We start from the raw sequence: 15,000 nt of genomic DNA, 5'->3' as shown, positions 1-15,000 counted from the left end.
CAGTAGTGGTATTTTTCACCCAACAAGAGTGTTTAATTTCTCTCCTGTTTCAGTTAACATGTAAGATCTCAAGTGTAACTGTAGTGGACTCGATAGCTCTATCAGCCAAACACATTTCTGGATGAAATGTACTGACAGGCAACTCAGCCTCTGGATTTGATTGAGTGAGGGGCAGTGTGCTGCTTTCCTCATGGAGTAATTGTTTGTCTTAGTACTGTTTCTCCTCAGTCGAGGTTTGACTGCTTATGAGAAACCTCTCTGTCTTGCCATTACAAAGCCCCAAGGTCTCTGGACAGCATTTGACTCTCATTTAGGGTTTCTGTCTTGTGGTCTTGTGGTGCGAGATGTCTCAGAAGACTCCCTATCATCTTTCTGCTTACCGCCTGTACAACAGAAGTCTGTAGGTCTTCTGCTCCATCGCACCTAACCCATGGACCACTGTGATGAATCAGAATTACTTTTCAGACAAACTCAACAGTTTTTGTCTTCTCTCTATACTTTTTCTAATTTGCAAGGTGTTCAACGAATTGTTCAACATGAATTGAAAATAAATGACGGAAGATTGCCTGTCGCCTGACCTGTCAGCTCTTCTTCTAAGGTAATGAGAAGTGTTTCTCCCTGACCCAACCCTCAGAGTCTGTGACACAAGCTAGCGGTTCCTCAGGCAGTACAATCCCTGTGTTTTCACGGCTAGAAGACTGTCCAGCTTTCCTTGCAAGCATAGGCTTTCTCGCCGAGCAGCAACGGAAATAGCTGGATAACTCTTTCAGTCTTTGTAACATTCCAGGGATTAGAGCCGTCTTCGCTGGTTGGTGTCACTAATTGGACTTTTTCTTTGGTCGGAGTTGAGAGTTACTTCTCTCTGATTCAAATGTGAATGACATAGGTCCATATTCGGCCTAGTCTTTCACATGAAGTTGTATTGTTTCTCCTCAGTCGAGATTCAAATAGTAATGAGAAACTTCTCTCTGTCTTGCCATCACAGGGATCCCAGGTCTCTGAATGGCATTTGACTCTCATTTAGGGTTCATTTCTCATGCTCTGTGCACACCCTTTCGAGAATCATCAGACAGAGCTTTGTCTTTCAAGACTGTACCTTGTCTCACTCCGACAATTGGCAAAAAGGATAGATGATTTGCATCCCCTCAAAAACCAGGTATCTATAGATGTCTCGACTCTGTCTCAGATGTCGTGGCAAACTCCCAATAATTCAGCATGATCCCTTGCACCTTGGACTTTGTAATCGATGATCCAGATCAATCATTACTTTGTCCTCTTAAGGTGTTGCTGTACTTTCAAAAAATACTCTACATCCCTGGTATGGATGTCATTAACTTTTCACTAGTAATGACTCGCCAAGGAGGAAGTGTCTAAGGACAAGTCTTTCTCCTGGTTTTGTGAGACGACCGTAAGGATGTTCTCTGCAGCTGGCGACAACATCACCTGAGAGCTCACAGAATCAGTGGCTTAGTCCATCCCTTGCATTCCGGCAGAATCTGTCAGTCTGGATACCGAAATGTGGTCTCGTTAGACCACATTTATGTATTTCTACCTTCAGGTATTGGCCTTGGGACCTTTTTTCCTTAGACGTGTGCTAGCTGCTCAACAAGTTATGTTTTCTTACCCAGCTCCTATAACAGGACAGGTAGCATCTCACCAAAGGTGTGGTTCTGGAAGTGAGAAGTGACTGGACCTCTCCCCACTCCTCCTTCCACATCCCCCTACTAATCTTCCTTCGGGCAGAGAATAGGACTCGAACCTATACTTGCTGGAACTGGCGTCTGATGCTGTAAGTCTAATCATTGAGCACCCATTCTAATTTCTTTATAGAATAATAGAGGCATTCCCTCTCCTTTCTCTAACAAGGGGAGGAAGGATAAAATGGCATTAACACAACCCTTTTTGAGTTTGCCTTACTACCTCCAACTACTAAGATTCTTGCTAGCCCTTGTTTTTTATGAGTTAAGATTCCTCACTCATTCAAAAAGGTCCAAAAGTCATTGAAATTTGATCTTGCAGTTCCTATGCTCCAATTAATATGTCAGAGGCAGGGTACTCCTCCTTGCTCTTTCGACCAGGAGGAGTTACATAGGTGTTCAGAAATCCTGTCATTTCAAAGACTCACAGGTTCCTCTCTCCAATCATTGAGTCCAACTAATATAAAGGACTGATGGTTTGTATATCGTTTAGGAACAAATCGCAATTTTTTAAAGTAACTATTACAAACCTGAGATCCTGTACTCATTAGGCTCACCTCATGCCACCCCTCAACTGGAATGCTTACATCTGGGCAAGCAGATATTCCCGCCTACCAGACAGTAGTTATTACCTAACCATCTTGTTCAAGAATTTAGTGGCCGTTTTCCAGCGTCGCTGAAGGTAATTCATAATGTGTAAAGGACCTCAGGTTTGTAAAGTTAGGAAAAATACAATTTACTACTAAAATTTTGATTTTGTTTCCTTTGATTTTGTTTCCACAGAAAATTGGGTATTGTGGCAGACCAAAAGTGCAGGTTGGGTATATGATTTTTGTCACTGAGTGATGTGGCCAAGAAATGTATTTGTCAGACAGACTGGTGGTAGTTGAAAGTGTAAAAATGTTCTTTTCCTTGGGTTTAGGAAGAAAAATTGAGTATGGCAGGGGAATTAGTTGCGGTACTGTAGTCCAGGTAGTCAGATCATTCTGAATCTGTTCCACCTGGGTTTGGAAAGCGAGGTACAGTTATCATGCTAGGTGATTTTTAAACGTGTGGAGTGCAGGGAGTAGATGAGAATGAAGAACAATTTGCAGAATGTGCTCTGAGAGAGGCTCTTGATTATTAGGAGCTCGTAGTTTCTGAAGAAGAATATTCACAAGCATAATTGAGAATGAGACTAGTGAGGAATGGACTTTGCTAAATTATGGGTTTATAACAGAGGAGACAGAAGAGCTGGATTACGATTGCAATAGAGAGAACAAGAGTAGCAGGAGGTATAATGTGTGATTATTATCTGCCTTAATCTGAAGTGAAATGGAAAGTTGTTTCCGTTGGAGATAACTATGACTGGGATTTAGACTGTTTAGGTTTGATAGGGAAGAGGCAAGAATGACATATGGGTAGAGAATGTATAAACAAATGAATGGTGGAGACACTAAAGAGGATGAAATAGCTTGTGTGTCAAGATGGTAGTGTATTTGAGGTGCTCTGACAAATGTGGGTAGAACCGAAGACAATAAGTTAATGATAATTGTGTGTAATCTAGGGGTTCTGGGAGGAAGAAGAGAAAGCGTTGACTAGGTATGGTGGAAGAGTTTCTGAAACCGTAGAGTAATAGTATCTTAGAAACTCTGGAGTTATGGTAGACTTATGAACTAATGCACTCATATATTAAGAATTGGCTGAGTTTCTTAAGTTTGTCACCCATATGAATCAGTGGCGTGGTCGGTATGATGTTGGTGTGCCACCTCGTTGGCCGCTAGTTCGATTCTCGGGCATTCCATTGAGGTGTGAGCTATGTCTATATCTGGTGATAGAAGTGCACTCTCGACGTGGTTCGGAAGTCAAGTGAAGCCATTAGTCCTGTTGCTGAATAACCGTTGGTTCCATGCAACGTTAAAACACCATGCAAACAAACAAAAACATATACCATTATGCATCATTTCCTTCGAGTGCGAGCTAATCCCAAGTACAAGGAATTTGGTGTTAAGTTATTTGTGGTCTGATATCACACTCAAAGGAAATGATGTATAACGGTATAATAACCGGGTATATGGGTGACAGTAAACTTGATGCATTTGGACAATTCTTAATGTTCGAGTGCATTAGTTCATAAGTCTACCATCACTCCAGTGCTTCCAAGATACTATCACCCTTCCGCTGGATTCATAGGTATTAGATTAGATTAATAATACGCATGGATTAATATATATCAAATGGACTTTAATGGCCCCAAACGTATTTTGGATGCGTTGGGAAAAGTTCTTTTGAAGGTATCATCCACTAAAAACTGACATTTAGCGTAAATTATATATATATATATATATATATATATATATATATGTATATATATATATATATATATATATATATATATTATACATATGTGTGTTTGTGTACACACACACACCACACCTATAATATATATATATATATATATATATATATATATAATATATATATATATATATATATATATATATATATATATATAAATATATATATATATATATATATATATATATATATATATATATATACACATATGTATTATATATCTTAAAAAGGGCGCGGTAATGAATTATTGTTAACCTCAGTTTTTTCCGGTTAGAGACAGATCGCTTAGTGACAAGCGCTAGATTCCTTGAAGAATGCTGAAATGAAAAACAGCCAGGAATGATGACCAATGCAATTTGAGGTCGGTGATGCCTCGGAAATCACATGCTTTGGGCATGCGGCACCCATGGTTGCTAGGTGCCCCACAGGGTGTGTCTGCGTGTGTGTTCGTAGCATATGATATATGGTTTTGATGATGGGTAATGAGAATAAGAGAGGACACTCTTTGATTACTTGTGACAGGGTGCAAACACACCTGGAAGAGGTATTGCAAGGTGTTGTAGATCCATCGAATAAGGTAACGTAAGACAGGACTTTGAAAAAGTTAACCTTTGAAGTGATAACAAATTCGCGGAAGAAAGAGGAGTGTGGTGCGGTACACATTCCTTTTGAATAACTTTCACGAGTGAAGTGGTGTATTAATTATGGTCTCTATATTTCAGATGGGTTCAATGTCACTGTATAGAGAATGGATTCTCTAAGACTTATTAAAAATGGTGTGGTTAGTCGGACACAGTGGGATTACAGGGGGTACTTACTTAAACCTGATTTGGGAGAGGAAAATGACAGTTTAACGGATTTTTTTGGGTCAGAGTTAATTCATTTTATTCCACTTTAATGTATTAATTTTGTTCCATTTTAATGTTAGCTAATTTGAGGAATAAAAAGTGTATTTTTGTATCTACGGGAATTCATTCCAGCCTAGCCTAGCATTTCAGCCAACGCCCAGAGATTTTCAGCCACAGATCGAGGGTAGGTAGTTGCCTAATAGCAGTTTTTTTTCATTTTGTCCAAACGAGCATCATTTGGTCCCTAAAAACTCGTTTAAGATATATATTTATATATGTATTTAATAGTACTTAAAAGATTATGTAATTATTGGTTGACAAAGCTGAATAAAAGTAGCAACAATAAGATAAATGTTAAAATCTTTAAAATAAATTACAACACCATACTAAAAACAAAATAGATAAAATCTTTTTAATAATTTACAACAGTATACTAAAAACAAATTGGTGGGAAAGACAGAGATGGAAAGTTTACACTATAAATGAATGATTGAAATGATTTTTATTAAAAGCAAGGGATAAGATGAATTGTCAAGGTTAAGATCTGGTTTCCTTAAAAATATTTCTATCGACTCAGAGATTCTCATTAATGACTTCTCTAAAAGTACCAAAAACACTTGAAAATATAGGTGATGCCAGACAAAAGGTCTGAAGGTAGTTTATCCTTATGGTTTAACAATGCTTGGATAGTATGGTTGTTGGTAAATATTAACTTGGGGTTAATGTGGGGAAAGCTATACTTGAACATATTTTTTCGTTTTTTGTAACTTATTTAGAACAAGGGTCACTTATATATGGAAATTTAAGATACATAGTCAGTTTATCAACCCTTGGTATATCTATTGTACTGTTTATACTAAGAGAAATATTTAGGAACTTTTTTTGTTTCTCTATATATTATGTTAGTGAGATAGCCATTAATTTTGAAATAGATTAAAAGAAACTTTATTCCTGAGTCAAATGACTGCCAGGAGCTGCAGAGAGAATACGCTCTATGTACAGACTTTCTAGAAATGCTGAAACTTAAGAGCGACTTATTGTTTACGGTAGTTTTTGTAAGGCTGACATCTAAAAAGTTAATATTATTTTCATGTTCCACTGTAAACAGAATACATGGGTGTTTACTATTTAAGTAATCATGGAACTCCTGTACGTGACTTAGATGCCTGAAAACCAAAAATGTGTCGTCAACAAACCTGTGATAAACGATTGGTTTAAACTCAAGCCATCGTTTTTTCATGAAAACAAAGAAATATGTTGGACATTGGGACTGAAAGTGGAGATCCAATGGCGAAACCCTCAAATTGTTTGTAGTGCAAGTTATTGAATAAAAGGTGGTTATCATTTATGCACAAGTTAAGAAGCATTTTAAAAGCATTTCTTGAAATATTTCTCACTTGTTCAATGTTATTGTAAATAGTTTAAAACTGTATCAATCGTTTCCTTGATAGGAACGTTTGTGAAAAGGGAGGTGTCGTCAAAGCTTGCTAGCACTTCACCTTCGGGTATTTCATAAGAATTGATGATGTTCTTGAACTCATACGTGTTTTTAATGTATATTGATTGTCTGTCAATGGCTGTAGAAAACTTATTAGAAAAATTGCTAGTTTATAGGATGGTGCTTTTTTAAAGGCAGACAGAATGGGTCTTAATGGTGTTCCACTTTTATGAACTTTTGGTAGTCCGTACAAAGTAAGTATATCTTAGTTTTACCAGACCACTGAGCTGATTAACAGCTCTCCTAGGGCTGGCCCGAAGGATTAGATATTTTTACGTGACTAGGAACCAATTGGTTACCTAGCAACGGGACCTACAGCTTATTGTGGGATCCGAACCACATTGTATCGAGAAATGAATTTCTATCACCAGAAATAAATTCCTCTGGTTCCGCGTTGGCCGAGCCGAGAATCGAACGTCGGACCCACTTATAAACAACTTATATTCTTCTTCACTAACCTAACCATTCTTTCTGAGGTTTCTTAACTGGTAATTGATCTTTTGTGCTGTATTCAAGTTTGTTTTATATATATCATCTTGAGGAGACTTCATAAATTTTGAATTGTCAGAGAGAACAATTATTGTCAAGAGAACAGTTTCCATCTTTTCGACATAATCAGCTCTGTTTAATATGACAATGAGGTTACCCTTACCGGGCTAGATATTACAATGTTTTTATTCATTTTCAATTTCTTAAGTATATCCATATCCTTAGTGGAAATGGTGTTAAACGAATAACGAAAAACCTTGGAAATTTTAGTGATAATGCTTTTTACATTATTCACGCACTCTCCTAATTCTCTTTTATAGGTGGGTTGTTGCTTCAGTCGGTAGAGCAAGTGTTCGAAGCACAACAAAATGGACTGCTTGGGGTACTTGAACAGTGGGAGGCAGAGGTTCATTCCCGGTGATAACAAAAACCTTTCTCTGCTGCTGATTTCATATTTATTGTCAATGCTTGTCCTCGTTGTTACGGTTCAGGTCGAATGATCCTCCCCAGTTGACAAACTTCCTTTTGTGAATACTTGTTACCTGTTCATTATACCTCAGGAGGGAGTTATATATATATATATATATATATATATATATATATATATATATATAATTTATGTTAAATTTCCTTTTTTATTGGATGATACTCTTAAGAAAAAAAAAAACTTTTCCAATCTAAAATAAGTTTGAAGCGATTAAAGTCCATCTAATACATATTAATCCACTTACCATCGGTTTGTTATTTGATTACAAAGATCGTTCATGCCATTATATGTCCTCCGGGTGTGTGTATAGCTATGAGTGTCCTAAATGCAATTTAGGAGCTAATACTGTATCCACAAGGAGGCTTCTGAAGGTACGCATAGATTTTCATCATGGAGTGAGCTACAGGACAGGGAGTCATTTTCTAATATCAGGAATCACTCTAGAATGTGTAAAACATCTATTGAAAATAAGGATTTTTAAGTTTTACAGCGAGCTTCCAACAGCATTGACAATTATAGAAGCGTTGATGATTAAAAGACTCGTCCTCTTATTAGACAGCCAAACCTCTTTTCAGTAATAACATTGCCACTGAATAGCTCTGCGAACCCTATGTGTGTTTGTGTAAGATACTTGTAAGGGATTTTGTTTTATTTTAAGTTGTCCTTCTTAATTGTTCCTTTTAACGTTTTAAATATGTAATCATGATGAATTTCCTCATATTGTATTAATTACCCGTAGGATGGTTAATCGAAGAACCAGTTGTTGAAATATATAATATTTAGGAATGACAGCCCAAGTGGTACATAAAAATGAATTGGCTGAAAGCTCGTAGTGACATCTCGCAATAAAGAACTTCCCGTGCAGACAGCTTAAAAAACAAATGACAAGAGTTTCAATATTTCCTCTTTTGGTCTATGCAAAGGCAAATGACCTTTTTCATTTATCGCTTCACTACTGTCAAAAACCACTGTCCACCTACGACTATTAGCCTTTCCTAAAATACCAAAAAGAAAAATCCTAATCTGCGTCAGTTGTCTTCGACTGTAGCATCGCTTCATTATTATCATTCAGAAAATGAGTCCCATTCATATGGAACAAGCCCACAGGGGCCACCGACTCGAAGATTAAGTTTCCAAAGAATCTGGTTTTCATCAGACAAGTGAAAGGAGGTAAAGGGAAATACAGAGAGAAAGTGCTTATTAAAAAAAATAGATAAAAATGCAAGTTACTGAAATGCAGGGATAATTGTATTAGGGTGATATTGCATTGCATTTTCCCTTGAACCTTGGAAGTTTCTAAAATGAACACTTGAGTTTTGCGTCTTTCTTAGAAAGTAAATGGGGAAAAAAAGGGATAAGAGGGTAAAAGTGTCTGATGACTATTATATAAGAAAAATAATTGGTGCGATTCCCTCCTTTCCTTGGAACCAGAATAACTTTGATGTTAGGAAACAATCTGTTTCTTATGACTTAGGAAGAGGAAAGCTAAACCCGGTGGAGTTTATTATATTTTTGTTAACTCGCTTTGAGAGCGTGAGAATGGGAGAGCTCTATATGTGTGGCACAAGAAATAAAGCTTGTTAACGTCCTTGTTTGCAGCTCATCAAAGTCTGTCACAAATTACGGTATGTGAATGGAGAGTAAAGTTTCATAAACGAATTTACCTGTGACTTTGCAATTTTCAAAAATATGAATACTAGTATGTACATTGTGGTTTAGTAATTAAATGTTTGAGTGTATTGTTCATTTATAAATGTAAACTAATTTTTTATTATCATGTTAGTGAATCGTTTGTTAGATTACTAATGTAACATTGGCTGAAATTATTCTCTTTTGAAATGGAAGACCAAAATAGTAGGGCGAATTTTGTTTTGTCAGTAATACAGTGAAATGCTTACGCACAAATTTAATTACGTATAACTTTAGTATATGAGATCTGGTTAGTATAGCATCACCAATCTTGTTTATTTTTAGAGCCATATATCGGTCCTTATTTTGTTTACGTAGCCGACGGTCGGTGTGAGTAAATGCTCTTTATTCGGTTAAAAATCAGTAAAAGAAAATATTTCTCTCATATTTCCATTTCACATTTCAAAGAAATAATTTCGTAGCCAATGAATGTTATATATTTTCATTTGAGACTGGATAAATGGGAACTGTTCAATTTGCATTTGCAACTGGATAGATGGGAATTGTTCAATTTGCATTTGCGACTGGATAAATGGGAATTGTTCTATTTGCATTTGAGACTGGATAAATGGGAATTGTTCATGAAGGCAAGGGAATACCACTGCTAAATGCAGTGGAAGAGAGATGATATAGATTCCATTGCTATCCGCTCATGGAATTAGCAAGTATTCATTCATTTTCAATATTCGTTGCACTGTACTTTGCCATGACGTTAAATAACTAAAAGGACATTTTCACTTGCACCCTTAGGTTTATTGGAGAACATGAGCAATTATTCGGAAGTGTGGAAGTCTTAAACACGACGAAGAGGAAGGGAATTGAAGCGGCATCAGATCCCGTCAAATCCTTGATACTGACAAGGCGACTCTCCAAAGACTGGCCTCAGCTGCTCAGGATGTCCAATACGGGCCCCCACCATACCTCTTGGGGAAGTGAGTCCTCTCTCTCTCTCTCTCTCTCTCTCTCTCTCTCTCTCTGAGATAATTGAAAATAAACTTAGTGTACAGCAGGCTTATCACTGGGTAAGCATCATTAGTTGCACGTGGAGGGTGTTGAAAGGAGACATTTACACCGATGCGCAAAATTAAAGAGAATTGAAAGGTTAACATTTTACCAAAATACTTTTGTATCTCGTTGTTGTTGTTGTTTTCTTTTTAAGAAAAACAAAGGAGCTATTATTAGTCACGATTTGTGTTTATGTCCAATGAAAATTTCAAGAGTTTATTTCTAGCGATTACAATGAATTAATTTTGGTAATGACGTCAATTATCTGCGTGCCGGAATTGTAAGCTGCTGCGCGTTCGACAGTAAGCAATGTTTTTGGTTCCCTAATTCAAACAACCACCTCAATAATGACTTATAACTTGTAATTTTAAAAGCCTTGGTTCTGTAAGGTATGATATTAATTGAACTTGGAGACCTATGAATCGGAAGAAGCCGGACACCAGAATTTGCCTGAAGTCGTCAAGAATGGGTCTCGGATGTTTTTCCACTTTCAATCGTTAAGTTAAACGCGCAGTTAGATAGATGGCAATTTCCAACACATGACACGTTCAAGTATAGGATTTATTCGCAAGTTAATTGCTGGGAGTGCCTTTCATCGAGAGAAGACGAGTTTTGTGGTAATATCGAAGTTCTCTGTCACGGAGGAGAATTCCGTGCAATAAAATCGTCTGTGCACAACGGTTCAATGTAGCTCGCGCATCGAATTTGTGGTCGTCATTAAGGAAGAACTCTTCGCCGATTTGATTGAAAGAAGAAAAAGGGTTTTTCAAATGACTGAAAACTAAACTCCATCGGTCCTACGGATCAGCAATTTTACTTGAACTTTTTTCGTTCTTGTACTTGATATCCTTTCCATCATTTCTATATTTGCCCTCACAGAAGGAGAGTGACCTTTTCTTCGCTTCGTCGTTTAATAAACGCAAATGAAGTTCGGTTTGTTACATAAAATTCTTATGGTATCCATGACTAAGACTGTAACCGGTTTTTTTGTAAAAAGAATTTAGTGGCTAATGATGCTCTCAGCGGATTTTTCTTATATTTCCAATATTGCTGGTCATTGGTGAAATATTTTCATGATATGATAAAAGAACCGCTAGCATTTCCTCTAAGATTAGTGGCGCAACACATTTTTGTAATCTTTCATATGATATATCCTATAGAAAATCATAATTTTCAAACTTATCCTCGCATGATTGTTTGAGAAATTACGGAGCTTTCCTTCACACAGTTATTTTTGTACCTGGAGACTTTTCCATCCCCCAAAAATCGACCTGTTTCAACCCACAAATGTAAATTTGAATACCGGATTTTTCATGAAAAGGGGAAGCGATTTCAAGATCACTCCAATTGATACGGCGCGCAGTAGTCATGGCGTTTAAATTAGGTATTTGTTTCAATGAACAGGAGTGAAATCTGAAGTCCTGAAAGCTGAGAAAAATTTGGCCATTCTTCTGGAGGAAGAAGACCTCACTTCTCAGTCCAACACCTTCGTCCGCGTCGTACAAATGTACAAACTGGAACCCAGTGAACTGACTGAATTAGGACGTCGGCGTCACAAATCCTTCTGTAAGTACTAGTTTGTTCATCTTTTACTTCTAAATCTTTTTTCTTTTCGACTAGAGTCGTGTTCTCGTGTAACTTATGGAGCGTTTATGTTGTTGTTTTCATTTTATCAGGTTTTTATGTTCTCTCTTGATTTTAATCAGTAGACATAGCTATATTAATACGTGATTTGTGTGCATATTGTTCCACGAATTGGCTTTATCAAGTCTGCATATTTTCATTTTATAACAAAGAAGATTTTTGTCATATAACTCTGATCAGAAGAGCATAGTAACATTATTAAAAATATAGATGGTCAAATGAGCATCAGAAGTATCTGTTGAAAGGATGAAATTCCTTCATAGTGACAAAGGCTGAAGAGTTGCGCATGTAAAGCTCTCTTTCGGCACCTTCAAAGTGACATCCGTATCATAAAAGAAAAAAAACATTCACGAAGTCCGGTCAAGCTGTGAATTGGGTGAGAGGAAAATTTTCCGCTGCACAGATGACTAATCCTCCTCTGGGGCTGTATTTGGCGGCATTCGAGCCTCAAATATATTTAGGCTCCCCTCCTAGCGACCCAGAGAAACCTTGGGGGCCATTGAGCATTATGTCATAAAGTTTCCCCTCGACCGAGGCACCAACAGGTGGTCGATGAAGCCAACCCCTCAAGTGCCAGACGCCGTTTTTGGAACTGTTTGTGAGACTTTGCTTCCGAGCACTTGTGCTGGAGTCATGATGATCATTTACCTCACGAAGACGGTGTGCTGTTCAGAATAGATTTGATAGCATTCTGAAGAGAGAATTATACTTCACATAATATTATTCCTCAGCAGCGAGCAACAATCTGTCTGACCAAAATCATCGTCCGTGGGAAGGTCCTTTTTGGGTTTAACGGTATCGTACCTTGATGATCAAACTCCTGCCGCGGAATCACTTCTTGAACGGCAGTTTACTCCATTCCTTTTAAATTTTGCACGTAAATATATCTTTGTATTATAATATTATTATGATCACAAGGATGCAACGGGAAACTCCCATTTAAAAAAATGAAGGCAGTCTGGGACTTCAGAAAACACGCACATATGTTAGGATTTCGAACCATTTGTTCCCTCTCAAAGATAATTGATGCCCCAACGGGTACTGGCACCGTTTTCACGAGGGTATTTATGACTGTGGGGCTGTGACGCGATTTCATGGCTTGACGGGTAAATACCCACGATCATCTTCGCCACATATGGTGTTGGATCAGTTTTTTTCTTTACTATTATTATTACTGTTATTGCCAAAAGGGAAATTTTGTTCATCTCTACTTTCATATAGAAAAACTGAGTCTATTAACGCACAAACCGCATCGGGATAACTTGGTATTAGGTATTAATAGCAGTAATAAAAAACTCATTAATCAATAGTCGATAATAATAACATGTAGTTTCATTTGGCCTGTAGTGCATAATATAATTTTCTTTGTAAATCCTCCTGTTTGCTCTCTCGGAAATGTTGAAGGCCGTGGAAAATCTGAGGTAACTTTGTGACTGATAGTTAGGCACAGTTTCACATTAACATGAAATTATGTATGTTTGCATATTTAAGTACGTATGTAGTATAGTATAAAAGATGATTTAGACAATTTTTCTCTAATCCTGAAAATCAAACGTTAAGCAACGTGGGGTCTGGTCAGTATTTGTAACAGTGGCGGATTTATGGGAGGGGGAGGGGGGCCACCTGGTCACGTGGCCCCCACCCCCATGGATATCTTTTTTTTTTATTTAGTTCATAGGTAAGATGGGTGAAAGAAGAGTGAGGGCAGATAGGTAGCTAACCATAGTATGGAATAGTTTAGAAAGTGAAGTATTAGTAAGAGTAATGTCAAGTGTGGTTTATCCACTATTTTTTTTTTGGATAAGGGTACAATGAATAATTAAATTTTGATAATATGTACCATTGCACACAAGTTAAATATTGATAGAAACACTGAAAATAAAATTATATCATTTGTTTTTTTCTTTATGCATCGATTTAATGCTTGTATTTGCCAACGCAATTTCATCCGCTACTTCTTTGTAAGCTACAGCTGTTGGAAACAATTTGGCAATCTTCAGAATTACAATCAATCTCTCTCTCTCAGTACAGTGGGGCTCAAATCTCATGCGACATGATTCTTTTTGTATCGTCCATATTCTCAGACTCAACGTGATGTTGCCAAGTAGTGCTATTTTTTTTTTCTTTTTTTTATTTGTAATGTCATTCACGTCGAAAAATTTGCGAATTCACAGCTAGCCTTATTTTTTCCTTATGGTTAAATAGATATGATCCCTTTTATGCATTGGTATAAATTCTTAATTTGTGTGATTTGAACTGATTTTATTTTTCTTATCTTTACGTTGCTCAGTTCAAGTGTGGTGTGATAAGGTTAGCGGTGCCAGCAATGAAAGCACACTTAACATGCTCCTCGGACTGGTCAACATAACCATGTCTGCAGCATTATGACAGTAGACCTAATAAGCTCAACAGTCATAACACACTTTCAATGCAGAATATGAACTAAAACAAGTTTTATTTGAATGTTGAAGATTTCGGCTGCGTTTTAAGCTGCCTGGTATGTGGAAAATGTTTTATAGGCCTAAGAAAATAATCTAAGCCATCTGAGATGTAATCTGTTACTAATGAATTTTATTTGTAGAGATCACCTGTTCTTTGAGGAATATGAATTACAGTCAGTTTTCTTTGAATGTTGAAGTTTCAGGCTGTGTTTAAGCTGCCTGTATGTTGCAAAATGATTTATAGGCCTAGAAAAATAATCTAAGCTTTCCGAGATGTAATCTTTACTAATGTTTTTATTTGTAGAGATTACCTGTTTTTTAGGAATAAAAGATGATGATGATTTTGGTTATGTGAAGAAGATGGTTATTAATCGAAATATCATAAGTATTAATATCAAGGCATATGTAACACTTGTTTTTCAACTGGTTTACAATATTATTTTCTTAAAAGTCCTTCTGCTCGCTTTTGGTGTATAATTTATTATTTCATAAGGTAACTTGAAGTGCAAGAATGTGTAGATAACCTCATTTGCTTTCTGGCCAGAAATTGTTAATATAGAGATGTGAATGTTAAGTGTAAAGTAAAGAAATCTAACACCTAGGCCTAGGAATAATATCTTGGCTTTGACAAATAGGCGAATATTTGCTAGTATGCTATCAGTTTGAAATGTTTAAGAAAGATAACAAATAATTATGTATGAAAATCCAAATATTCCTTTAACACATAAAGTAAATGTTTTCAAGATAATTTAATGGTCGCTACTCATTGTAGACCTACTTATATACCAGGTGGTTGTTGTTGCACCGACACTGATACGTCACACATGCTCCCCTCACGCGTTGATATCGGTGGGCGCATTCTACT

General features: G+C 36.8%; 1 protein-coding gene across 1 annotated transcript in view; it reads left to right on the top strand.

Moving 5' to 3' along the window:
- The window catches only part of LOC135224160 (prolyl 4-hydroxylase subunit alpha-1-like), a 142,881-nt gene that overhangs the window by 14,593 nt on the left and 113,288 nt on the right, over window positions 1–15,000 (top strand). The window contains exons 3-4 of the mRNA XM_064263037.1: window positions 9,796–9,977; window positions 11,455–11,616. Coding sequence (XP_064119107.1) covers window positions 9,796–9,977; window positions 11,455–11,616 — 344 coding nt within the window. The remainder of the gene's footprint in view (window positions 1–9,795; window positions 9,978–11,454; window positions 11,617–15,000) is intronic.

This window comes from Macrobrachium nipponense, chromosome 10 (genome assembly GCF_015104395.2).
Source record: "Macrobrachium nipponense isolate FS-2020 chromosome 10, ASM1510439v2, whole genome shotgun sequence".
In the NCBI taxonomy this organism is placed as follows: Eukaryota; Metazoa; Arthropoda; class Malacostraca; order Decapoda; family Palaemonidae; genus Macrobrachium; species Macrobrachium nipponense.
The sequence above is the reverse complement of the archived record's forward strand: the minus strand, read 5'-3'. Positions and strand labels throughout refer to the sequence as shown.